At 41.4% G+C, this 27,003-nt stretch overlaps 3 protein-coding genes across 21 annotated transcripts in view; 2 read left to right on the plus strand and 1 right to left on the minus strand.

Annotated features, from left to right (window-relative positions):
* The window catches only part of ZMYND12 (zinc finger MYND-type containing 12), a 24,690-nt gene extending 17,296 nt beyond the window's left edge, over nucleotides 1-7,394 (minus strand). Inside the window, exons 1-4 of one of the 5 annotated variants that reach the window (XM_009206334.3) lie at nucleotides 7,020-7,104; nucleotides 4,654-4,746; nucleotides 1,034-1,175; nucleotides 646-776 (exon numbers count right to left, since the gene is read on the minus strand). In XM_009206334.3, coding sequence (XP_009204598.1) covers nucleotides 646-776; nucleotides 1,034-1,127 — 225 coding nt within the window. In that variant the 5' untranslated portion in view covers nucleotides 1,128-1,175; nucleotides 4,654-4,746; nucleotides 7,020-7,104. Of the gene's footprint in view, nucleotides 1-645; nucleotides 777-1,033; nucleotides 1,176-4,653; nucleotides 5,888-7,019 lie in introns of those variants that run through there. The other 4 variants (XM_009206323.3, XR_001904233.2, XM_003891688.3 and 1 more) reach the window with 4 other exon arrangements.
* Nucleotides 7,249-24,098, plus strand: PPCS (phosphopantothenoylcysteine synthetase). 8 transcript variants are annotated; one of them, XM_009206298.3, is made up of 3 exons: nucleotides 7,249-7,631; nucleotides 8,375-8,478; nucleotides 10,715-11,526. In XM_009206298.3, exons 2-3 carry the CDS (start codon nucleotides 8,386-8,388, stop codon nucleotides 11,036-11,038), a joined length of 417 nt encoding a protein of 138 aa, XP_009204562.1. In that variant the 5' UTR covers nucleotides 7,249-7,631; nucleotides 8,375-8,385; the 3' UTR covers nucleotides 11,039-11,526. The 8 variants fall into 8 exon arrangements, with proteins under 8 accessions (XP_009204562.1, XP_009204572.1, XP_009204558.1 ...); XM_009206308.4 differs by having other exon boundaries at nucleotides 7,478-7,631; nucleotides 8,375-8,695; XM_009206294.2 differs by having other exon boundaries at nucleotides 7,626-7,757.
* Nucleotides 13,992-27,003, plus strand: part of CCDC30 (coiled-coil domain containing 30) — a 190,376-nt gene continuing 177,364 nt past the window's right edge. For 6 of the 8 annotated variants that reach the window (XM_031667607.1, XM_009206254.4, XM_031667599.1 and 3 more), the window contains exon 1: nucleotides 24,056-24,138. In XM_031667607.1, coding sequence (XP_031523467.1) covers nucleotides 24,121-24,138 — 18 coding nt within the window. In that variant the 5' untranslated portion in view covers nucleotides 24,056-24,120. Of the gene's footprint in view, nucleotides 14,494-24,055; nucleotides 24,139-27,003 lie in introns of those variants that run through there. The other 2 variants (XM_021940150.2, XM_031667593.1) reach the window with 1 other exon arrangement.

The following is a 27,003-nucleotide window of genomic DNA, read 5'->3' on the forward strand; positions in this document are numbered from 1 at the left end:
TGAACATTCAATATAGAGTTATCAGATGAATAAATGAGTATTATTCTTATAGTTCTAATAAAATTTTACTTTAGCAAAGCTAGCATGTCTCAGGATAATCGGAAACTTTCTGCCTTCATAGTTGAGTTAATTTTGAGAGAAACATCTCATTTTCCCTTCCAGAATTATCCTGTTTAGCTAACATCACAAAAAATTTTAACTCTGCATTATTCTAAGGCCACTATCAAAGTGTCATAACACTAAAATGGATGGATCTTATGTCTAGGGATTTATGGCTTATAATAAGGCGCTAATTTTTTAGAGTGATTGAGATGCTCAATACTCAGTAATACTCAACATTATACATAATAGTGGCAAGTTTTGCTAACCTCCTTTATTTATTCAGTAGTATATCCATACATCATTCTTAACCCTCCTATTACATGGCCAGGCTCTTGGCATCTGTGGATGTTATGGGCTCAACTGTGTCCCCTGCCAAAATTCATGTGTTGAAGCCCTAACCTGCAGTCTGTCACAGTGTGATTATAATTGGAGCTAGGGCCTGTAGAAAGGTGATTAAGTTAGAATGAGGCCATTAGGGTAGGCCCTAATCTAATCTGACTTGTACCTTTATAAAAAGAGGAAATTGGACACACAAAGAGATACCAGGGATGCTTGCACACAAAGGACCACGTGAAGATACCGCAGGAAGGCAGCCATCTGCAAGCCAGGAAGAGAGGCCTCAGAAGAAACCAAACCTGCTGACCCCTTGATCTTGGACTTCCCAGCCTCCAGAGCTGTGAGGAAATAAATGTATGCTGTTTGAGCCACCCAGTTTGTGGTATTTGGTTGTGCACTAGCAGACTAATACAGTGAGTATTTAGTAAATGTGGAAAACAACAGACTGAATGGTACTGAGGACTTAAAAAGATATAAAACAAAGTCTCTGCCCTCAGTGAAGTTACAATTTAGTGATCTCAACACAGTTCAACCCTTGTCTTGGGCAGCTTCACCGCACCTACGACTTAACCTTGGAAAGTGCTGTAGGCCCTACCTGCCGCTGCTGCAGCTGCTGCAGGCCATGCTGCCGTTCTTCCTCTGAATTGTAGAAGGGCATAGAAGTGCGCAGTGGAATCAAGAGCTGACATATTTTCTCATGGATGCTGTCCCAGTCAGCTTTCTGATGTACCACCCCACTGACAACAGAAACATAGACTTCATGATCTTTATATTTGGCATGACTTAAGATTCCATTAACCCTCCTACTGACCTATCCCTAGACACCAGAAAAGTAAGCCAAACACAAACCAGGCAGGGAGCTCAAAGCCATTTCTGAGACTCAAATCTCTTTTTTTTCCATGTGGTTATTTGATGGTGTATAAACTGTGTTGGGATTGGAGAGTATATTGTTTCTGCAGGCACACATTCACATTCTGAAGTCACACAGGGATACTGGCATGCAACTGCTCATAGTGTTCTCTTATAATCTCTCTTATTTCTGCAAGGTTGGTAGTAATGTCTTCACTTTCATTTCTGATTTTAGTAATCTGAATCTTCTTTTCTAGGCCAGTCAACCTAGCTAAAGGTTTGTCAATTTTGTTGGTCTTTTCAAGGAGCCAATTTTTGGTCTCATTGATTCTCTCTGTAGTTTCTTTATTCTCTGTTTTATCTCTGCTATAATCTTTAATTTTCCTTTCTTCTGCTAGCTTGTGTCTATACCCAACACAGGGCTGTACATAAAGGAGTTTATAAATATGTTTTCATTTGCTCTTCTTTTTCTAGTTTCTTAAGATGAAATGCTAGGTTACTGATTTGAGATCTTCTTTTTAATGTAATATATAAGTATAAATTCATGAGTACTAAATTCATACAGTACCCTCTGAGTACTGCTTTGCCAGCATCTAAGTTTTAGTATGTTGTTTTTGTTTTCATTTATCTCAAAGCATTTTCTAACTTCCCTTGTAATTTCTTCTGTGACTCATTGGTTAAGAGTGTGTTATTTCTACATATTTGTAAATTTACCAATTTTCCTTCTGTTATTGACTACTAATTTCATTCCATGTAGGTGGAGAACATACTCTGTATGAAATCAATCCTTATAAATTTATTGAGATTTACTTTATGGTCTAACATATGGTCTATCCTGAAGAATGTTCTATATGCACTACAGAAGAATAGGCATTCTGCTGTTATTGAATGGTGTTCCATAGATATGTTAGGTCTAGTTGGTTTATAGTATGGTTCGTGTCTTATATTTCCTTGCTAATCTGTCTAATTGTTCTATGCATTACTGAAAGTGGGATATTTGATCTTCTATCTAGTTGTTCTATTCATTACTAAGAGTGGGATATTGGATCTTTCATCTAGATCTGTTCATCACTGAAGGTAGGATATTGAAGTCTCCAACTATTATTATTAAATTGTCTATTTTTCTCTCTAATTTTGTCTGTTTTTGCTTCATGTATTTTGAGGCTCTGTTGTTAGATGCATACAATTATGAGTTTTTGCATTTCTATTGCTTATTACACATTTTCACTTAAATGTGAGTTAACTGTTTGATTCCATTTATACGTATTTCAAAACAGGTAACAATAATCTAGAGGAGGGGTCAGAAAAGTTTTTCTGTAAAGGGTCAGATAAATATTTTAGGTTTGAGAGCTATAGGGTCTCTGTTGCAACTACTCAACTCTGCTGTTGTAGCACAAAAGCAGCCACAGACAACATACAGCCATGTAAGCACCTTCTTGGACAATATCGCCACCTTCTTGGACAACAGAAATGCAATTAAAGTATTTTCTTTATAAGTTGTGACTGCTACCAAAGAAATAACAGAAACCATTTAAAAATGTTTTTGGGGAGGTAGAGAATTATTATAAACAGATCAATAAAAGCACTTAGCCAGGATATAGCTGAGTTCCACAGGGAATTTATCAAGTGGGGCTTGTAAGCAATGGAAATGTTAACTTAGATGCCTGAACTTTTGTTCCACTGAGAGCAACTGATATATTTTGCCTTTCTAAACAAAGTGAGCTTTATTTATATATTTGCGGGCTCCCTGCTTATTGATCTGTCCCACTCGTAACACAGGGTCAGGGATAAAGTAGGAATGGATAAATGCTTTCAATCGGGGCTCACAATTAAGTAGCTTGTGAGCCAGACATGTTTTATTTGGCTATTATCATGTTTTTTAAAGCTGAATTTGTATGTCTTTAGGCAGGGCATTCATTCTACAATTCACCACTGATCCTATAGCTTCCTATTATTGAATACCACTTCACTGTTTGTTTTGTTAGTAATCTGCAACATTTTTTGCAACAATTTTTCCTTTTGTTTGACATACGGAGCACAAACTTAAATGTCTTCACTGGCCAGGAGGAGAAAACAAATGGTGAAGTGGTATTCAAGAACAGGAAGCAATAGTATTTGTAGTGAATTACAGAATGTATGCCCTGACTAAAGACATTTAAATTCATGCAAACCTATGATACTGAAGTCTCTTTTACCTGTCACCAATGTTTTAGTATGTACTTCCATAAAATTACCTTTTCTTAAAAATGTTCTAATGTCCTGTAATCCCAGCACTTTGGGAGGCCGAGGAGGGCGGATCGCAAGGTCAGGAATTCCAGACCAGCCTGACCAATATGGTGAAACACCATCTCTACTAAAAATACAAAAAAATTAGCCAGGCATGGTGGCGCATCCCTGTAATCCCAGCAACTTGGGAGGCTGAGGCAAGAGAATTGCTTGAATCTGGGAGTTGGAGGTTGCAGTGAGCTGAGATCGTGCCACTGCGCTGCAGCCTGGGCGACAGAGCAAGACTCTGTCACAAAAAAATAATAAAAAAATAAAAGTTCTACTGTGTCTCTAAGTAAATAAAAATGTGCTATTCTCTGAGAATGGTTGTAATCCACTATACAGCAATATGCACAAGATTACACACAATATATAAAATAAATGTATTCAGAGAAAAGAAGGAAATTCATCAAAATTTCAGGTTATTAATCTCTGGGTTGTGGGATTATGGATTATTTTTCTTCTTTATTTTTTATATTTTCAGGTTTTCTGCAGTGAGCATGAACTGCATTTATAATCAGGAAAAAAATTCTTTTACAGAAAAAAACTTTCACAAATTCAAACTGACTTTCTTGCTCCTTAAACTTGGGATGATGAAAAAGAACATTTACTGTGTGCCAATGTGGTTCCAGGCAGGGTACTAGGTGCTTTACATTCAACCATCAAAACCTACAGAACAACGACCTCAGTTTTGTTTTATCAAAAATCTTGAAAACTCCAAGACACAAAGACATAGAAATCTGGAGAAAAGGAAGCAAAAAAACAAAAGGAGAAGGTGTTAAAGAGAATTAAAAGCAAGTAAAATAAGTAAAAGAAAAAAAATAGAAGGGCATAGAAGATGATAATTCATACATGCATTCATCAGATATTAGTGCCAACTATTTCTTTCTTTTTTTTTCATGTTTTTATTTTTTATTTTTTGGCCCAAGGAATAAAAGCACAAATGCCAACGATTTCAAGACACTTTGCTAGAGACTACGGGGCATACAATGACAGGTCAGACATAGATCAAAAGTTAGCATACTTGATAGTCCCTCCGTACACATTTAACGTAGTATCTAGCATTAATGGAGCATAACAAAATTGAAATAACACACTCACCAACAATTAAAATGAAGGGAAATATGAGATGAGTCATCTGAGAGATACAGAGTACTGTAAAGTCAGTTCAGAGGAAGAAGGAATTACTTCCGGCTGGAGGGATAAAGAGGACAGGGGTGTTTTAAGGGAAAAGTCAGTGCTCACACCAGGCAAAAGGGTTGAATCTTTCCCAAGCCTGAGTGGCAGGTTTTACTCACGGCTGTTTACTGGTCATCTCTCCAGGGGTGACCCAAAGGCCTCTCAAACTCTATGCCCACAACCAAATCTGACGCCCACCATCTTTTCCCCCTGTGTTCCTTGCCCAAGTTAATGGGTTTATTATCCATTTAGTTTTATTCAACAGATGTTCATTGAGTGTCTGGTATGTGTGGGCACTGGGCCTAGTAAAAGACATAGACATCAGATAAGCAAACACAAAAATATAAAAGTACAGAAAAAGCAAAGAAAAGTGGTACTGTGAGTGAGAAAAGTATGACGGTGAGTTGAGACTGGGTTTAGACCTCTTTGAAGAAACGACATTTAAACAGAGAACTGAAAGATGAAAGAGAGCCAGGAAGGCTTGTAGTTGAAGGGGAGGTTCCTAGCTGAGAGAACAGTCCGGGAAAAGAAACTGAGGGAAGAAAGGACTTAGCAAATTAGAACTTCAGTTCTCTATAACTACAGCAAAGAAAAAATGGGGTGAGTGCGGTGGGAAGTAAAGGTAGAGAAATAGCCAGGGCCTTGTATTTTCTGTTACAAATTCTGAATTATACTCTAAATGCAATGAAGCCACCAAAGAGGAGATAGCAATGAAAACACAGATGCCATCCCTACCCTTGTGGGGCATACGCCTAATGAAGGAAATAAATAAATGATTTCAGTCCATGTTCTAAGTGTAAATAGGATAGGGAACATACTCAGTGCTTTCAGAGCACTGAGGAAGGACACCTAGGCCAGTATGAGAAGGTACTGCAACAGCGTCTTAATCTGTTATGCAGCCGGCAATGTCTACCTTCCTCTGTAACTTCCACACTGCAGCCCATCCTCTTTCGTTAACACAAATGAGAGCATGTCAGCTCAAAACCATCCATGGTTTCCCAGGGGATAAATTCCAAACCCTTGATCTCATGTCACTGTCTGGCCCTAACCTTTATCTTCTTGGTTTAAACTTCTACTACCTATCACAATGATATTCCAACTTTTTTTTTTCTTTTTTTTTGAGACAGAGTTTCACTCTTGTTGCCCAAGCTGGAGTGCAATGGAGTGATCTTGGCTCACTGCAACCTCCGCCTCCCGGGTTCAAGCAATTCTCCTGCCTCAGCCTCCCGAGTAGCTGGGATTACAGGTGTGTGCCACCACACCTGGCTAATTTTGACTCAACCTATAGTAAGAAATACGTTTTCCCTGTACACACGCCCACATAAAACACTAAGACAAAAGTTTCAAGAAACAGTTCAGGTAGGATTAACCTGATACTTTCTACTCATGCTATGCTCTTCTTTGTTGTTGTTGTTTTCTCTAAATGGTGGTTGTGACTTATTCATAAACTGCTAAAGGGCCCTGGCCTGCAGTATGAAAATCACTGACTGCTCCCTCCACTACTATGTTCTCCACTCAGCTGTTAGCAAACTCTCTTCTTTTGCCATTTGCCCTAGCAGTCCTGGATGCCGGGAATGCCCTATCCTTCTTCACTACTCCTGTACACAGCAGGTTCTGACTGTCCTCTCAAAACGCAGCTCAAATGTTTCTTCCATAGAGAAAGCTTTCCACACACTGCCCCATTCACTATCGTCTCACTCTCGTCGCCCAGGCTGGAGTGCAGTGGCACGATCTCCGCTCACTGCGAACTCCGCCTCCCAGGTTCAAGCGATTCTTCCGCCTTAGCCTCCGGAGTAGCTGGGATTACAGGCGCCCAGCACCACTCCCAGCTAATTTTTGTATTTTTAGTAGAGACAGGGTTTCACCACGTTGGCCAGGCTGGTCTCGAACTTCTGACCTCAGGTGATCCACCCGCCTAGGCCTCCCAAAGTGCTGGGATTACAGGCGTGAGCCACCACGCCCGGCCTGTTTCTTTACTGATTTGTCTCCCACATTAGAATGTTAGATCTTTGAAAGAACTGATCTACCGAGCTACCAAAGTAACTTCAGCACCTAAAATAGTGCGTAACACACAGTAGGCCTTCAGAAAACATGAATGACGAATGAGTAAATGGGAGATGAGGCAGATGAGGCCACGGGAGTCTTATGGGCCTGTCTTAAAGCCCCTGTTTTTGAGGCATCCCTTGCAGAGTCAGGGGCCACGGCTAACGCAAGGTACCCAAGCCAGACCCGAGAATGGGAGAGAGGGAGGGAGTTAGAGCGCCCAGGTGCCACGTTTCAGGGCCTACCAGTAATAAGTGACTGTGCAGGCCGCGCACACCCGCTCGGCTGGGGCTTCGCACACCTCACAGCAGAGCCTGCGCCCCTTGGGGACCGCCAGTGGATAGATCACATTCATGTTGCAGCCAGAGATGCTGGTCTCTAAGACGGTTGCCCGGCAAGGATACGCTGAACCCCGGCGTCACGTGACAATCGCGGGCCCGCGTACTTGGCAGCATTTCGAGGGCAGAGGGCGGTGGGACGTGACTCGACTAACATCTGGGTCTATCGGTGAAGTTGAAAAAGGGAAAGAAAGAAATAAAAAGAAGCACAAAACCCACAAGTCCTACGGGTCAAACGGCCGAGAAAGGACTCCCAGCGGGTCCAAGTCCTTGAAGGCCCGTACAGTGGCCGGTAAGGGTCAAACATGGCCAGTTCTTCACCCAGGCTAGGAAACGAGCGTGAGGGAACGTGACCCTACCAGATGCCCACGCAGCCGGGGATCCCCCTCGTTGCAGTGTCACTTTCGCTGGGCTCTGGGGCAGAACAACTACGCATTTCCAGACTTGGCGAGATCGGGACCTAGTGTCAAAACGAGGGTAGTGAACCGCCCGCTCACTGCGGCCCGGCGTTTACACCAGGTAGGGGAAAAGGGGCGTGGCGCGTCTGCCGCGGAGCGTGCGCAGGCGCCGGCTGCGGGGCAGATGGCGGAAATGGACCCGGTAGCCGAGTTCCCCCAGCCTCCCGGTGCTGCGCGCTGGGCTGAGGTTATGGCTCGCTTCGCGGCCAGGCTGGGCGCGCAGGGCCGGCGGGTGGTGTTGGTCACGTCAGGCGGCACCAAGGTCCCACTGGAAGCGCGGCCGGTGCGCTTCTTGGACAACTTCAGCAGCGGGCGGCGTGGTGCAACCTCGGCCGAGGTCTTCCTAGCCGCCGGCTACGGGGTCCTGTTCTTGTATCGCGCTCGCTCCGCCTTCCCCTATGCCCACCGCTTCCCACCCCAGACTTGGCTGTCCGCTCTGCGGCCTTCGGGCCCAGCCCTTTCGGGGTTGCTGAGTCTGGAGGCCGAGGAGAATGCACTTCCGGGTTTTGCTGCGGCTCTGAGATGCTACCAGGAGGCTGCGGCTGCAGGCACCTTCCTGGCGGTGGAGTTCACCACTTTGGCGGACTATTTGCATCTGCTGCAGGCTGCGGCCCAGGCACTTAATCCGCTAGGTGCGTGCCCTAGGGGTACCCCTTTTGCCTGGAAGCACAGCCTTTCTCTGCAGCCACTTACCCCCTTACCTCTCGCTTACCCACGGATCTCAGCTGGGGAACCCAAGTTGAGAAGAAGCTGATCCTATACCGTACCTTGCCGATTTGTTACACCTTGTGTTTCTCTTTGCAGGCCCTTCTGCGATGTTTTACTTGGCTGCGGCTGTGTCAGATTTCTATGTTCCTGTTTCTGAAATGCCTGAACACAAGATCCAGTCATCTGGGGGCCCACTGCAGGTGATGGGCGCTTCTCTTCCAGAGATCTAATCTCATATAACCAATCTTGGGTTAATTTCCTCTTGATCTGGAGATGGCCTTTCTGCATCTGTATTCGCTAGGCACAGGGGATACAGAGATGAATAAGACACCGCCCTCCCTCATGGACCTCACAATCTAGTGAGGGAGCTGGACACAGACATAATTACAATACAGAGTGATAAATGCTCTAGTGGAGGTATGTACAAAGTGCAGTCAGATCATGGGGCGAGTGAATCCTGGGGGAGTCGATGAAGCTTCTTGGAGGAGATGAACTGGGTTTTAAAAGATGAGCAGAGCCGAGCGCGGTGGCTCACGCCTATAATCCCGCACTTTGGGAGGCCAAGGAGGGCGGATCGCCTGAGGTCAGGAGTCTGAGACCGGCCTGGCCAACATGGTGAAACCCGGTCCCTACTAAAAAAATACAAAAATTAGGCAGGCGTGGTGGCAGGCGCCTGTAATCCCAGCTACTCCGGAGGCTGAGGCAGAAGAATCGCTTGAACCCGGGAGGCGGAGGTTGCAGTCAGCCAAGATCGTGCCATTGCACTCCAGCCTGGGCGACGAGAGCGAGACTCCGTCTCAAAAAAAAACAAAACAAAACAAAACAAAATGAGCAGAGGGTGTACGAACTGGGAAAGGTCATTCCAAGTGGAGTATGGCACTTGGAATTTGGAAGTGGGCAGTGGGCTGTGAACCGAAGTGCTTTGGTAAGGCTGGAGAGCTGGCTGAAGAGATGGCTTGCTTTGTAGAAGACTTTGTTTTCCTTTTTTAAGGAGCTTGGACTTTTTCTTGTGGAGCTAAGGGACACATAAGTAGGAGAATGAGATAAAGTTTTTGTTTGAGAACAACATTCTGGCATCAGTATGAAAGATGAAGCTAGAGAGGGAGAAAGTGGAGTGGGTAGATTAGTTGGGGGCTATTGTAGATTAAGGAAGAAATATGGATAAGGTAGGTTGTGATTTTAGATGATCTGGCTTCTTGGAACCTTCGGGAGTTCTTAGTCATTTATTGGGTGATACAGGTAGGATTTTATTAGGAGAAACTCTTATCTGTGGAGCATTTGCCGACTTTGTAGAATAGTTGATTGAGGTCCTACACTGCTGTAGGACCTGGAGATGAAAGCAGTGAAAAGAAACATACCCTGCCCTTGTGTTGCTTCCTCTGCAGAGGAGACAATAAATTAAGTCAAATACATACCTCATTTGGTAGTGATAAATGCTAAGGAGAAAAATAAAGTATAAATAAACAGGTATATGATCCCTATCACACTAACAGCTTTTTTTTAGGGGAAATTCTGATGATTAGCTTAGTGATTTCACACTTTTAAATCTCTGGGATCTTTAGTTTATCTCATAGTTTTTAGTTCTATCTTGAAAGTAACAAAGCAACTGAACATTACCCTGAGAAGGGATTGGGGATGAGGTACTAGGAGTTTTGGTCAAGTGAAAATAAAATCAGTTTCCTCACTGCTAAGTTGTGTTACAAGTGACTATTTTAAAATGGAATCTAAGAGCCATTCTACCAATGCAAGAAATATTTAGGCTGAGAGGTTTAAAAACCCAACTTTATTTCGGCTTCTGCCAAACATTTGTATGAACAGATTCTTTGTATCTGTTTAGTTGAGGGTTTGGTTCAAACCCTCAAAAATGGTGGTAAGGGTGGCAGAGCAGGGCAGAGCTTATTCAGAAGACATGGTTTGCCCCAGAATATGTATGGAGCCTTGAATTTAGGCATCCCTGTGAACTCTACAGAACCAAGGCTTTTTTTTTTTTTTTTTTTTTTTTGAGACAAAGTCTTGCTCTGTTGCCCAGGCTGAAGTGCAGTGGCACGAATACAGCTCACTGCATCCTCAACCTCCCAGGCTCAGGTAATCCTCCCATCTCAGCCTCCTGAGTAGCTGGGACTACAGGTGGGTGCCACCATGATTGGCTAATTTTTGTATTTTTTTTTTGTAGAGACCTGGTTTTGCCATGTTGCCCAGGCTGGTCTTGAACTGGGCTCAAGCGATGCACCCACCTTGGCCTTCCAAAGTGCTGGGATTACAGGCCAAGCCACTGTGTTCCCCTAAGGCTTTTTAAACTAAGCATTTAATTGAAAAGTTTGATAGTTGAGAAATCCCACTTAAATTTGATTCCTTAGTTTCCGTAGTTTCCCATGAGATTGACCTGGTAGATAATGGCCATTGTTTGCTTATTAAGCTTTTCTTTTTCCAATACAGATAACAATGAAGATGGTGCCAAAACTGCTTTCTCCTTTGGTTAAAGATTGGGCTCCCAAAGCATTTATAATTTCCTTTAAGTTGGAGACTGACCCTGCCATTGTAATTAATCGAGCTCGGAAGGCTTTGGAAGTTTATCAGCATCAAGTGGTGGTGGCTAATATCCTTGAGTCACGACAGTCCTTTGTGTTTATTGTAACTAAAGACTCGGAAACCAAGTTATTGCTATCAGAGGAAGAAATAGAAAAAGGCATAGAGATAGAAGAGAAGATAGTGGATAATCTTCAGTCTCGACACACAGCTTTTATAGGTGACAAAAACTGAAGTAAAAAGCCCTTACAGGATCAAAAATTGTTCAGGGCTCTTAGAGATGGTGAAAACTATAATAAAACCGTGGCTTTCATATGGACAGAGAAAATGAAAGAAAGGGAAAAGGCAGTGGTATGCAGGCAAATATGGTTTGGTATTTTGTCTTTTAATGACACCTGATACACTCACCTGAATGTTACTTTGATTTTGAAATTGAACACTAGAACTGTTTCTCACCTTTAAAAAGAAGAGCTTATTGGGTATTACATATTCCTTAAAATATACATGGGGGCCTGAATATCAGCCATCTTTATACTATAAAAAGAGGATTATGGATGCATGAATGGTCATGCTTTGGTGATCAAATATTGGTTGAATGCCTATGTATGTCAGGCCCTGTGCTGAGCCATGAGGATTAAAAAGATGAATAAACATGTCTTGTTTAGGAAATGGATGTATAAAAAATTAAGTGCAATAAAGTGTGTGTCCAAAAGTTGACCCAATGGAAAGGATGTTTCGTTTTGTTTGAAATCTATCAAACATAGGAGTAGGAAAGAAGGATACCTCCCTGAAGATAGATTGTAGAATGATGAGCTTTTCACTGCATTTACTTTTTGCCTCTTATTGTAGATGCACCTCATATTAGGGTAACAGTTTACATTTCAAGTATTTTAGGACTGCTCTTCAGGTTAACTTAATATGTCCTTCCACCTGGGACCAGGCAGGGGCCACTTGGTGATCTCTGTCCTGAGGGAGGCATTACAGTGTGGTAGAGTATGGGCTAGGAGTCAACTTAGCCAGCCGTGCCACCTATTAGCTTTATAAACTTAGGCATTTGACTTAATCTCAGTGTCCGCATGCATAAAATGGGGATAATCTCTTTGCAAAGTAATGCCATTTATTGTGAGGATTAAATGAAATAGCAAACAAAAAGCATCAGTCTGGTGCCTAGCACTTGATTGACACTCACTAAATGGTTGCAATTATTGTTTTTCTCACTTAGCAAAGCAGTGTTACACCAGTGCCCTGCTTAATCTTTGAATCCTTGAGAATCTTTGAAAAACTTTGAATACATCTCTTGCTGTCCTGGGTTTTGGGTTGGGAGTGCACAAGTAGCATAGTGCAAAAAAATTCCCTAAATGATCTGTAGGATAGTCCAGGGTACAATTTGAAAAATTAGCATTAATGACTAAGGTAGAAGCAGGTACTGTGTTTCAAATAAATATTTGACTTAAAATACAATTCATGGTGTTTCATGGAGTAGGGAAGGGTAGCCCCAGTGTCTGTCTGATAATAGAAGTACAATAAATTTAATTGAGAAGATTTGACAAATTCTAAGGCTGAAATACTTCATTAATCAGGAAGTGTGACCTTGAACAGAAGAAAAATAACTGCAGCAGTCAAGACTGTTCTGGAAGCAGCAGTCCCTTTGAACAAACATTTTTTTTTTTCTTAGAGACAAGGTCTTGCTTTGTCACCCAGATTGGAGTGCAATGGTCCAATCATAGTTCAGTGTAATCTTGAATTCCTGGACTCAAGCACTCCTGCCACAGCCTTCTGAGCAGCTGAGACTACAGGCGTGTGCCACCATGCCCGTCTAAATATTTTATTTTTCATAGAGACAAGGTCTTATTATGTTACCCAGGCTCCTTTGACAACGATTTTAAGTGAACTTCAGGTCCAATTTGCAAAACCCCAAAAGCAGTGGGCTCTGTCAGTGGCTGCAGTACTGAAGGGCAAGTAGTAGAATATGTTCTTCTCTGCATTCATAGCTTCATGTGGATGATGACTGTCATCATCTTTGAATGTACAATGGGCATATGTGGGGTTAAAAGTAGAAGTGATCTTAATGTTTGTCTTTACCATAATTATTACCTCCCTTGGGAATCATTTTATATCCTGACTTGTTAACGCTTAAAAACAGTGTTCTACATGAAATTATTTAGTGTTTTCCACTTCAGTTTAATTTATATTCAGAGCACTTAAAAAGATATTTACACAAGTAAAAATTCCAGGGGGGTGGGGGAGAGAGAGAGAGTGTGTGTGTGTGTGTGTTTTAACAGCAAATGGAAGTGTATAAAGAAAAGGAACATGAGTCAATGAGGGTAAGTAAGAACCTGATCTTGGATGGAGGATCAAGGAATGTCTCCCTGAGTAGGTGATACTTAAACTGATAAACAGGAGTGAAGTGGGCTACAAGTGCTGGTGGTGAGCATTTTAGTTCAGAAAAAACACTTGCAAGAGGTCTAGTGCCAGAAGGAGAGGTTGAGGCACTTTATTATATAAAGAGTAAGATACGTCCAGATAATGCATGTAGAACCAGCAAAGATTTGGAAAGTATCCTCTTGGGGAACTAGAGTTAAGACCAAGAAATGTTGTGTTTGGGATACCAGCAAAGCAAGGGCCCCCAAAACATGAGTAAAATCGAGTTTTGATAGTTAACTTGAATTCTGCTATAAAGGCATCTAAAAAGATATCAATTGAGTATGTTAAATTTTGTGTCATTTATAAGTTTTTATTTTGCATTACATAGGTGGGGGAGATAAGGTTCACCTTACCTGAATTTTCAGTGCTTAGGACTTCTAAAGGGCTTCAGCCTTAGGGATAATTCTAGTCAAGCCCAGTGTCTTCCTTTTTACAATAATAAGCTCGGTCCAAAAATTGTGATTTATCTTGCGTGCCCCACGTGGCTAGTGACACGCTCTAGGCCTAAAATTCAGAACTCTTGAGCTAGCACTCCCTGCCCCTTTAAGAATGAAGGAACTTAGAGAAAAATAAATCCAAGTTTAGTAGGCACGGGCTGTAGTTGAGGCCTGGCGGGAAGCTCTTTGAGAACTAGAACGCCCCAAGACAAAATGTATTCGCTAAGTCGCAAACGCGCGACATGCCGTTACCATGGTTACAGTTGTCTCCAAAGCCAATGGAATGAATTGTACTATCGATACGGCCGGGACAACTCCGCCCCCGAGCCGAAGGCCAATGGTATGAGCTGTAATAACAGTCTCCACAAGAAGCACAGTCTCTGGCGCCATTGGCGTGCGTCGTCTCTATGGTTCCCGCCGGAAGGACCCCTTTGCGTCTCTGTGGCGAGCGCGGTTGCTATGACGCCCAGATCTCCTTCTGCACCTGCCGCTGGCAGCTGGGCGCCTAGGGGCCGAGCGACCCCGGGACCCTCGCGGCACCCTCCGCAGGAAAATTTCCGACTTGGTTCCTGAGGTTCCTGCCTCAGCCCTAAGGAGGAAAGCACCCATTCTCCCCTCTTTTCCGCATTCCGGGCCTTTTCTGCTTCTCCCCAGCATGGCCCGAAACTACAGGAGGGGAAACCCTCCTGGCCCGGCCTTTCTAGCCCCTGGCTGCAGTGATTCCGCCTGAAGGAGAATTAGCCCGTTTTCCCCGGACCCAGCTGCCACAAGCATTTAGTATTAGGCTGCCGCCTATTATTAGAGCGGGCTTAGAACATCCTCAGCGAGGTAGGTCGGCGTTCCTTTTCTCACTTAAAGGTGAGGTGTCGAGACGCGTCCCTGGACAGACAGCGCCCGAAGGTCCAGGCCACTATGAAGTCCACGGAGGCGCAGCTTTCCCCTGCGTGTAGGCCCGCGAACAAAGAACTACCGTGTTCTGTTTTTTTTTTTTTTTTGGCCGATGTTCGTCATGCAGAACCTTGAATCCCGATGAAGATTTGGAGGCCTTTTGTATCCTCAGCATCAGAGGTCATGAAGTCAGTTACCTTCTGCCTTTCAAGCTACAACTTTTTCCACTTCACTCATCACTCCAAGCACCAGTTTTCTTCTCATCCTGCTTATTTCACAGCCATTTTAACCTTTCCCTGTTAACGCTGCACATTATTGAATGTCCATTTGTCTCCACCACCTCTGTCATCTATAGACCACCTCCTTCTGCATTCCTGCTGCAATGCTTTGTGTACCTAAGTATTTCGCATTCTCCAGCTCTGCAGTCATTGGGAAGATTTTTTGTTTTTCTTTGCATTATGGCAACCTTTCAGTCTTGGGTAAACTAGAGACTAGGAGAAGTGCACATTGGTAAATATAAACATTAAATACTGCAGGCCTAGTGTATTTTGAAAATGGAAAAAAAATCAAAATTGCAGTATTGGACCCATTTCAGGCTTATATAATGAAAGAAGGTTGTTCCTTGTTTAATTAAATTTTATTGATGTGTTTATCAATGTGAAAAGGGCATTCAAAATGATCATGTAAGATAGGATTTCAACTTTAAGCCTGTACGAACCCAACATTGGGGATATGATGTAATTTTCCGGAGAGGAGATAATTGAATTGAAACAGTACTTGTGCCTTCTTTTCCTGACAATTTCTGAATCAGAAAACATTCTTTGTGACGTAAGCCAAGAAACAAAAACAATAAAGAGTGATTGAAAATAAATATTTTTGGCAAGGGAGCAAACACAATAGTTCTAAAAAGACTGGAACAGAGGGCCTTAAATATGGCATAAGATTAACTTAGATCCAGTGCAATTTTATTTTTGCTTGGAAAGCTTGCCTTAATTTGTCTTACAATATGCACTCCTTGTTGAATCTTACTATTTCTTCTTCAGTATTCAGGTTTAAAAGTAAACCTATTTTGAGGATATACAGAACATATACATTTTAAACAGCTGTTTGGGGCTACGATGATTTGGATATTTTGATTCCTCAGTCCAATCGAAGCAGTTGTTTGTGATGTCTCATGCTTAGAGCCAGGTCAAGTTTTTAAATATTGAGAAATTCAGCTTTCTCCTCTAGAACAGATCAGAAAACAAAAACAAGTTCTGCAGCCTTTTCAATCTTGCACATAAAATTGGAACTGGATAAACCCTAACTCTTGAAAAAAGAGTATATTAGATGCTCTATTGCAAGGGGCTTTCCTTTCCTTTACTCTTCTAATATGTATTTATTGAATAGCAAGGCATAAATTTAAAAAAAATTTAACCTGGGCAAACATGGCAAAAACCTGACTCTACAAAAAATGCAAAAAATTAGCCAGGCATGGTGGAGCACTCCTGTAGTCCTGGCTACTCTGGAGGCTGAGGTGGGAGGATCACTTGAGCCTGGGAGGTTGAGGCTGCAGTGAGCTATGATCACACCACTGCACTCCAACCTGGGCTACAGAGTGAGACCCTGTCTCAAAAAAATAAATTCCTGTCATTCTAGCGCAGTTTTTTGTTTTTGTTTTGTTTGTTTTGTTTTGTTTTGAGATGGAGTTTCACTCTTGTTGCCCAGGCTGGAGTGCAATGGCGCGATCTCGGCTCACTGCAACCTCTGCCTCCCGGGTTCAAGTGATTCTCCTGCCTCAGCCTCCTGAGTAGCTGGGATTATAGGCATGGGCCACCACACCCTGCCAATTTTGTATTTTTAATAGAGACGGGGTTTCTCCACGTTGGTCAGGCTGAGTCTCGAACTCCCAACCCCAGGTGATCTGCCTGCCTCAGCCTCCCAAAGTGCTGGGATTACAGGTGTGAGCCACGGCACCTGGCCTCTAGCACAGTTTTAAACCTGGGGAGCAGGGTGGGGTTCTGCCAAATGTGAGACATTTGGCAATGTATGTAAACATTTTTAGTTGTCACAGCTAGGGATATGCTACTGGCATCTAGTTGGTAGAGACCAGGGATGCTACTCCATATCCTATTATACACAGAACTGCCTCCACAACAGCTCAGAATGTCAGTAGTGCCAAAGTTGAGAAACTCTGTCTTAACACATCAATAGTCCATTTTTTTGTTCTGTGTCAGTCTTGTTCAGCTGTGTACATTTTTACATAGTTATATACATTTTGCCTTTCTTTTTCACTTAATTTTATATTTTAAACATTTTTTACATTGCTACACTGTTTTCAACTTTTGAAAAAAGTATACTAATTTTATTTGGGAATTGAAAAACTGTGCATAATATGTATTGTATTTAAGATATGTGTGTGAGTTTTAAATTATATTTGTGTGAAAGGAGTGGAAGATAGAAGAAAGAAAGGTTACAGTGAAAAGTCACCTACTGGATATTTCAGTTTTTGTGGCCGTGCTATGTACTTTGTTCCCTAGCATCACTCAAAGACTTTGGAATCCAAAGCTCAGCCTTTGCTCAGAGGCAGATGTGCTATGGCATAAGATAGGGTCCTGGCCCCTGCAATGCAGTTGGAGAGTACCTGCTAGGAGAAAAAACAACAGGTAGACAGAACCATTATCCTTGACCTCTTCTCGTTTAAAATTCTTTGTCTCAGTTTGCTTTACCACTTTATTCTTTACATCGAGGAGTTTTTTGGAGGCCTAAAACCATTTCAGGATGCACTTCTTTCCAGAGATTGGATTTTTAAGAGATTTAATGAGCATTTACTTAGTATCTACTTTGGACAGAATAGTTTTTTGGTTTTTGTTGATTGAATTTTTTTTTTTTTTTTTTTTTTTGAGATGGAGCCTTGCTCTGTTGCCCAGGCTGGAGTGCAGTGGCAAGATCTCGCTCACTGCAGCCTCTGCTTCCTTCGGTTCCAGCATTCTCCTGCCTCAGCCTCCTGGGTAGCTGGGACAGGCACATGCCACCATGCCCGCTAATTTTTGTTTTTAGTAGAGTACGTTTCTACCCATGTTGGCCAGGCTGGTCTTGAACTCCTGACCTCAGGTGATCCACACTCCACCTCGGCCTCCCAAAGTGCTGGGATTACAGGCGTAAGCCACCGTGCCCAGCCAAGAATATTATTCTTATGTACTTTGTTGTGTGGGCAATTTTAGGTACAGTTTAGATATCAGAGCATTTATAATTTAGTTTTATTACTTCAAGATCTAGTTTACCAGAATTTGAAAGTTAATCATCAAGTCTCAATAAATCCACTGGGAAAATGTTTGTTTGGGGATCTCACAGCACCATTCCAGGCAGAGTGACTTGAATGTCAAAATTTGTGGAAATATAAGCAGCATGATGGGGACCAATAAGTATACTGACATGAATGGCTAATGTCAAGGCGTGGCAGAAGACAAGGCTAGAGAGACTGGGAGGAACCAGATTGCGAAGAATATCTGGTCCCAAGCTAAAGGGTTTGAACTCTACCTGAAAGCGACAAGAAGGTTAAGCAGCAAGTGATTTGCATTCGGGAGGATCAGTGTGGAGTTTTGCTGAGAACAGATTGGATGGGGGCCACCTGGCAGCAGGAACATCAGTTAAGGACGCTATTACACTAAACTGAACCAATAGTGAGGCAAGCCTAAGGCAGTAGACACGGAGAGGATGAATTAGAAAATGATGAAAGAAGTACTGCAAATTCAGTGACTGATTGCATACCAGAGTAAAATGAATAGGAAGGAGGGTCAAGGATGAATCCTGGGTTTCTGGCTTGGGAAACTGTTGACAGTGATTTTAACTATGAAATATAGGAGGAAAAGATGAATGGGTTGTTCAAGCTGAGTTGTTCACTAGACAACTGGAATGCATTGGTCTTAAACCGTAGACTCATTTTATATTGCTCTCCTAGCTTATAGCTTCTTCTCTGGAACTTGCATTTCTCTGCCAAATCTTGCTTAAAGAGTAGGCCCTCAGAGGCCATATTTGTACCCCTACTTTCAGCGTTATTCCATGTACAGCTGACTGAATGGGGAAAATACAGGTAACTTTGAAGAGGCAGGCACAGCCTATTCAGTGAGCAACAAACAATTGTCTCTTTCAAAAATTTGAACTAAGAGATACAAAGATAGAAATGACTTAATCTAAAAAGTCACGTAGGCTAAGGACTTGAATAGCTGTTTTCAGCCTTGCTGATGAGCAAGCAGAGGAAGTTCACCTCTGTAGAGAAGCAAGAGGAGCACACTCACAGGGAAGCTCAGAGACAAAAGACCTCATGGGTCAGGAGAGACCGTTAATGGCTGTGTAGTTCCGTATCCAACTCCTGTGTAGCCACATTTAGTTTCCAGCGTATGTCCTTGTACCTCATCCACTCAATAACCCTCATATAGTAGTTGGGATTGGCTGGTTGTGTGAGGGACAGAAAGCCCAAAATAATGCACTGAAAAAGAAAGAAATGTATTCCTCCCACGTAGAAGTCAAGAAGAAAGCAATCTATAACTGGTAGAGCAGCACCCTGAAATGGTCAGAGACCCAGGTTTCTTCTCTCCTGATATTACAGCATCCATGGCATATGGTTTCCAGCTAATGGTGCCCAGGATGGCTGCTCAGGCTTCAGCTATCTTGTCTGAATTCCAGCTAGTAGAAAGGAGGAAGGAGAAAGAAAGGGGGTATCATGTTCCTTAAGGACAGTTTCTGGAAGCAGCACATAATTCCATTTACACCCATTGGTCAGAACTTGGTCACCTGACCATATCTATCAGTAAGGAAGTCAGCCTTGTGATCAGTCAAAGCACTAAATGTCTTATTTCTGTGGAAGAAGGGAATAGTAAATATTAAAGGACACCAGCAGTCTCTGCTACCCTCACCTGTATTCCAACTTCAATGTGTTTCTGTTTCTTGCCACTCCTAGATTGATCTGGAGCATAGCAGAGAAAGATTCTTATTTAATCTTCCAAACAACCCAGTGAGGTAGGCAATACTATTACACTTATTCTACACACAGAATAAAAATTTAAAGAAGTTACCTGACTTGTGTAAGTCACACAATTACAAAGTAGCAAAGCCAAGGTTTGAGCCAAGGTATGTTAGACTGTTGTGCCCAAGCTGTTAATGACATGGTAGTGAGAAGGGTGGAGAGCTAAAGGCAGGGTTCTTGGAAATGGCAGCATTTGAAGGGATGGAAGAGGAGGAAGCCAGGAAGAATACTGAGAAGGAAAGGCTAGAGACATACGAGTCAAAACAGGACAAAGTGACATCACAACAGAATAATAAAAAATAAACTTTCAGGGAAGGAATGAAGAGGTACGGCAAAGAGATCATATGTTAAAACAAACAAAAACAGGGCCAGACACAGTGGCTCACACCTGTAATCCCAGCACTTTGAGAGGCTGAAATGGGAGGATCACTTGAGCCCAGGTGTTCAATTCCAGCCTGGGCAACATACCAAGACCCTTGTTTCTACAAAAAATAATTTAAAAAACAAGATGGGCATGGTGGCACACTCCTGTAGTCCTAGCTCCTCATGAGACTGAGACGGGAGGATCACTAAAGCCCAGGAGTTTGAAACTGTAGTGAGCTATGGATGTGGCATTTTGAGTTCATTGTTGACTGATAATTTGAGTACAATGGTGAGAGCAGAAGGCAAAATGCAGCAAATGTGGGAGTGTGGAAGCCAAACACAGAAGCCACAATATAGGAGTGTGGGACACAAATTGTCCAAAAGAGGATGTAGCTAGAGAGGTATATGGTGGGGCTAAAGAAAGGTTATTTTTTGTATCTTTAAGACCAGAGATGTCTTGAGCTGAGGACAAGAGAACAGTAGAGAAGGAGATAAGGAACATACAGAAGAGAAAATGCTTCCCTAAGGAAGCAGTATGGGATGGGGCCTAGAATACGGGTAACGGGATTAACCTTGATCAGGAGGATAGGAAGCTCTTCCACTGAGAAGGGAAAGAGGACAAGATTGGTAAAGATGAAGGTTGGTATGTTGGTGAGGAGAAGCAGCTGACAGTTTTATGATGACCTTAGTTTTACTAGTTCTCTGGGAGACAAGGTCATTTGTCAAGAGTGAGGGGAGAGGTGAGATATTCAGTTTGATGGAGAGGTGAAAGTTTCGAATAGTTGCTGAGTGAAATAGTAACAGAAACCAGCAACTCATTAATGACCCAGTGGTTGAGAAGCTTGGCTCAGACCAGAGGCCATGAATTTGTAATGGTTCAAGTTTGCATGCTTGATTTTGTTCTCTACCAGCACTCAGCAACCTAAAATAGGTGGAGAATAGTCAAATGCATGAACTTTTCCAGGGCTGAGATTTGCAAGGAAGGTGGGACAAAGGGATAAGATAACTGGGAATGTTGGTGAAGGACTGAAATGATCAACAGTTGGGTTTAGGCTTGAGGGGCAAACAAGTGAAGCCAAAGAGTATCTGGTAGTTTGAGAGAGGATGTAATGGTCCAGAGACTGGAGGTATTATTGTAATTGTAGAATTCCTTTAGTTTAAGAGAGCAACTGCTTCACACCCATTAGGATGACTATTTTTTTTTAAAAGTAACCCAAAGTAAGTGTTGACAAGGATGTGAAGATATTAAGACCTTCTGCATTGCTGGCAGGAACGTAAAATGGTGCAGCTACAGTAGAAGACAGTAGGAGAGTTCCTCAAAAAAAAAAAGTTAAACACAGAATTATATGTCTAACAATTCCACTGTTACGTGTATACCTCAAAGAATTGAAAACAGGGACTCAGATACTTTTAAACACCGGTGTTCATAGCAGCATCACTCACAATAGTTGAAAGGTGGAAACAACCCCAATGTCCATCAACAGTTGAATGTATAAATAAAATGTGCTATGTACATACAATGGAATATTATTCAGTCTTAAAAATAAATGAAATTATGATTAGTGATACAACATGGATTAACCTTGAAGACATGCTGCGTGAAATAAGCCAATACAAAAGGACAAATATTGTATGATTCCACTTCTATGAGTGATATAAAATAGGCAGGTTTATAGAGACAGAAAGTAGAATAGAGATTCTGAGAGCTGGGAAAGAGGGGAATGAGAAGTTACTGTTTAATAGGTGTAGAGTTTCTGTTTGGGATGATGAAAACTTTCTGAAAATGACAGTGGTGATGGTTAGACAACATGGTGATTGTACTTCATCCCATGGAATTGTACAGTTAAAAATGGTTAAAATGGTAAATTTTAAGTTACATATATTTACAACAATTAAGAAAAAGAGGGGAAGAGGCACAGAAGGTGTTAGAGGGAGACACATGGAATTTAGGATGGCAGGGTTTCAACATTAGTTCAGGCTGTTCATAAGGACTTAGGTGTAGCCATGAAGATGGGCGGCTAGAAAATGGTGAATAAAGATGACTGGCTTTGGGAGGATGGTCAAGTGATGGAGCATGGGTGATTTGTGCACTTGAGTATTGACCTGAAGCTTATAGTGTCCTCCTGATCAGCAAGGATTGGATCCAAAGGTTTTTCCAATATCCCTAATCCATTTTTCCTTTCAACATCCTCCAATCTAAGACTCCCCTACTCCACCCCTACAGCGTGGGGATTATGCTGTTGGGCAAGCAACCACAGTACAGGACTTCTAATAATTTAAGCATTTATTTTCTAATCACCTCATCAGTTTATCACAACTGCTTTTAGCAGTTTGAGGTATTTGCTTCCAGTCTTTTCTTTGTGTCTCTGGTGTTCACATAGTTATAATAATACTTTTGCATTCTGCTTTTCCTCTTAGCATTATCACAGAAGCATTTTTGCATATTGCCAAATAGTCCTCATAGGATGCTCTGTATTCTTAGTATCTTGGGCTTTCTGCTACCCAGGACTAAAACCACAAGTAACTATGATGCTCAGAGACCTGGTAGGGAGAAGGGGGAAGATATGAGTGGGGACCAGGTGAAGAAGGTTGGGGGAACAAAAGAAAATTTTTAGTTATATGTAATGAGGAGGACCCACAGAGGTGCAGGATTCAGACTTGCATTCTTTTTCATCAGTATGAGTATCAGCTGATAATTAAAACCATGTATGGTCTAAAAATACTGTTGATGTGGAAATGGTAAGACTCTAGAAAGCTTGGCAATCAAGGAGAAAAATAATAAAGATATGGTTTTGCTTTTTAAAAAGCAAAATAGTATATTTATGTGGACTGAAGCACAATAACAATTATGTCTGTCACTGCAATTTGGGTCAGATTAACTTGGTTAAAAGTTGTATTTGATTAGAACAGCAAGTCCTATTAATAGTTAGTGGTTCTAATCACTTGAGGTCAGGAGTTTGAGACTAGCCTGACCAACATGGTGAAAGCTTGTCTCTACTAAAAATACAAAAATTAAAGCCAGGCATGGTGGTGCACACCTGTAATCCCAGCTACTCAGGAGGCTGAGGCAGGAGAATCGCTTGAACCCCGGAGGCAGAGGTTACAGTGAGCTGAGATCATACCACTGCACTCCAGCCTGGGCAACAGAGCTAGACTCCATCTCAAAAAAAAAAAAAAAATAGTTAATGGTTCTAGTAACACAGGTATCACTTCATCAATCAGCAGATATTTATCTTTCATATACTGTCATAGTGCAAACTGTTATGTCGTGATTACTTGCAACCTAAAAAAATTAAAGACAATATCGATAGCAGACTTAGATCAAGAAGTTGCAGAAGAGAACTGAATTAATGAGAAGCCAACATAAATTATAAGACATATTCTGTGAGTAAAATCAATCCTGGATAGTATAGAATTGGGGCCTCTCTAGCTTCCAGAGGAGTCCTTTTATTTCTAAATATGCAATAAAAGGAACAAAGACTTCTTTGGACTTTAAAAAAGAAACAAGAGCCCTTTGGGAGACTTCAGATAGAAGTTGCAAACTTCAGAACAGACAGAAAAACTTTTTCTTTCCATTGTACATAATTTTCATTAAATATGTCATTTGTTATTTTAGAAGATATACAGTTGTTCAAAGCTTAAATTTTTTGGTATTAGCAGCCATTTCATTTAAGTGCTCATAACTAGATAACAGTAGAAAAAGTAATATATGCATTGTAGAGAGTCTGACTCTAGTCATATATACATAGACTTATTTATTCCTGCTTTCAATTTTCCTCACATAGCAGCTTTGTATGTATATTGCCAGCTGTATTTTGTTCTTTAGAAATATCTTAGATTTTCCAAGCTGTATATACACACACATACATAAGTGTGATGAAGGATCAGGTGGCTTACTAGCTTTCTATCACTAGTACCCTAAAGACTAGTACTCTAATAAGGAGCCTAAGGAGGCACCTACATAGATATCTTGCATCCTCAGTTGTGTGTGTGTGTGTGTGTGTACATACACATATGCTTATTTCTTCTATCAAGGGAAAAGTTCAGTTAGAAGACATACTTCACCATCTTGAAAAAGAAGAAATCGATCCCGTTGCTAATACAGAAGAACAACTCTGTTTGGTGCTTATTCCAGCCAGCACAGTGAAGACAGGCTGAGGACCGCTACCAGAGATGTAGAAGAGCTTGTAGTGAAGCACATGAACAAAACAAAAGAAGTAAGAACTAATAGTATAGAATTTTAAAGACGCCTGTGATTTTGTTCATTGCCCTTCATTAAATTGACATATTTAGAACTAATGTTTGGCTATCACTGTATAGTTGGAAAAGCACCCACGTGTAGACTTTTTTTTTTTAATGAAACATGGCAACAGTCTGTATTGGTTTCCATTAAGACTACATGTATAGGATGTTGCCCAGTGATAACTGGTTGAACATCTAAACAGGACTGCTCCAGGTAGCTTAGGTGACTCTTTTCTTTGAAGGCTTAGAAACTAATGTCAGCATAGTATCAGTGAATCTGCTTCTCAAAGGTGGACTTGTAGCAACCAAAGTCGTAGAGATGAGACACCTCCTTTTTAATTGACAATAAGAAATATAATTGCCAGAGGAACTAAACATGTATTTTTGGTGGCTGATGTATTCTCTTACAGACACATTATGTGGGAAGCCAACTTTTAATTAGATGTTTACTTGGTGAACAAATGATTCTAATTTTTTTTTTTTTTTGAGACGGAGTCTTGCTCTGTTGCCCAGGCTGGAGTGCAGTGGTGTGATCTCTGCTCACTGCAAGCACGGCCTCCCGGGTTCACGCCATTCTCCTGCCTCAGCCTCCCAAGTAGCTGGGACTACAGGCGCCCGCCACCACGCCTGGCTAATTTTTGTATTTTTAGTAGGGATGGAGTTTCACCGTGTTAGCCAGGATGGTCTCCATCTCCTGACCTCGTGATCCACCTGCCTCAGCCTCCCAAAGTGCTGGGATTACAGGCGTGAGCCACCGCGCCTGGCCATGATTGTAAATTTTTATAGCATTGGCTGAGATAGTCAGGTTTCCACGATAGGGCTATCTATATCTACCCTTATTTCTGGACCTCATATCCTAGGACCAGGCACCTAGTGCTTAGAGGAGTAGATAAAGCTATTTTTTGACCATATTGTTACTCTTTTGGATGTTTCCAATACTGATCAACATACTTTCTACATACTTTCTTTAAATGAATTATCTCAGGTTGCCTGGGAATCACTCTGCTATGTTTTCACAGCTCACACAGGTAATTTTTTAAATTTAATTCTTAAAGGACAATTCAATTTCCAAATTCTAAAGAAGAATGCAGCTCCTTTAGAATGAAAAGTGGTATAGCCTCATAGAGTGTGAACTTTAACATTAGGCAGATGGGGGTGAAAAATTGCCTTTAGCATTATCTTTCTGTTTAACCCTGGGCAAGTAACTCAACTGCTTTGAGCTTGAAATTTCTGTCTGTAAGATGGAGATGTTAATAGCATCTTCAAAGGGATTTGTGAGATTTATACAGGTTAGTGTGTATAAATTACCCACGTACTTGGCATCTAGCAAGTGTTCAATAAATGATAGCTATTATCATTAGAAATGGATATTGTTCCTGCCATTTTAAAGAGGAAACTAAAGTTTGCCAGGAAGTGATAAAGTTGGACTGTGATTCCTATGTTTCTTCTATATGATTCAACTTTTTATACATATTTTGAGGAGTTTTCCTATAGGCTTCCAAAGAATTCACCAAAATGCAATTCAGTTATTTTGATAGTCTACTTCTAAGCACTTTGGCATAGTTAGAGCTCAGTCTCTGGTTTCTACCCATCAGAGTATGAATTCTAGCTCCTCTCCTTATTCTCTATGTGATAAGGCAAGTCTCTTAGCCTCTCGAAGCCTGCTGCTTCACCTCCCAAGTGGGAGAATAATAGTCCCATGTGGTTGTGGTGACAATTAAATATTTGATGTCCTTAATGTAGTGCCTGGAGCATGTTAGCTTTCTACCTGTTACTATGCACATAAAAGTATCTTTTTGTGAAGCCGTTGTATTAACTGGAAACTATTTTCAAAGAATACCCAATAATTTGTTTTAATGTAATCTCCTGTTAACATTTAATCATCTTAGCCATCAGTTTCAGCATAGCAGTATAAACCTAATTATCATGTAGATTTTTCTCTGTTCATGGATATCATGACCATATTTCCTAAACCACAGATAGGGAGACTTGATTTGAAACCTGGTATGTTGATAGAAAAAAATATTAGAGATTGGGACTGTCCCAGAAATTTGTGGCTACATATCATCATACCTATGGGGAACATAGTGTATGATAATGTAAGACAGCTGGAAAGAAGTTTAGAGCCAGATGCCAACACTTGAGGAAAGCTGAGTTTTCCGTTGATTTCTCAGATTATAGTCATGGTAGAATGGTGATCTCTTAATTGCTCTTTCACTTCCTGGACCTTTAATGTGGATTAAAATATGAGCCATGGACTAAATGTAAGAAAATGTGTTTTTTTTAGGTGGAAAATTATGCAAACTATATTTGTATCCTAACAGAGGGAAGAGAAGCATTTTCTCATGGTTATGATGAAAAGGAAAATAAATAGCTTAGACATGAGTTTAAAGAGCTCCAACTCAAACAGAGTTGTTTTTCCTTTTGTGGGAATGTCATTTTAAAACTTCTTCCCTAATTCTAGAAATTAACATATTATATAAAATTTGAGAAATGCATACAAGTATAAAGAAGGAAAAAATTATATCTTCTACCCCAAGAAAAGTATGATACTTCTAATGTTTCAGGTGTATTTTCTGGCTGTCTTTTTAAAACGTATGTGTTCTGAAATAGTCTGAAACGTGTGTGAGAGTGCAGGGTATTTTTTTTTTTTTTAGTGTTTATTACAGCTCTTTCCACTCTATATTATAATCTGTGTCAGCTCCTCTGGAGTAGAGATCATGTCCTAGTTTTAGTGATTTGTGTCTCTCACAGTACCTGGCTTGTAAAGTACCTAGTTTAGGGGAGGCAAAACTTTACCTCTTCCTCTTTAGGTCTTTTTTTTTTTTTTCCCCCCAGCT

This window comes from Papio anubis, chromosome 1 (assembly GCF_008728515.1).
Source record: "Papio anubis isolate 15944 chromosome 1, Panubis1.0, whole genome shotgun sequence".
Taxonomy (NCBI): Eukaryota; Metazoa; Chordata; class Mammalia; order Primates; family Cercopithecidae; genus Papio; species Papio anubis.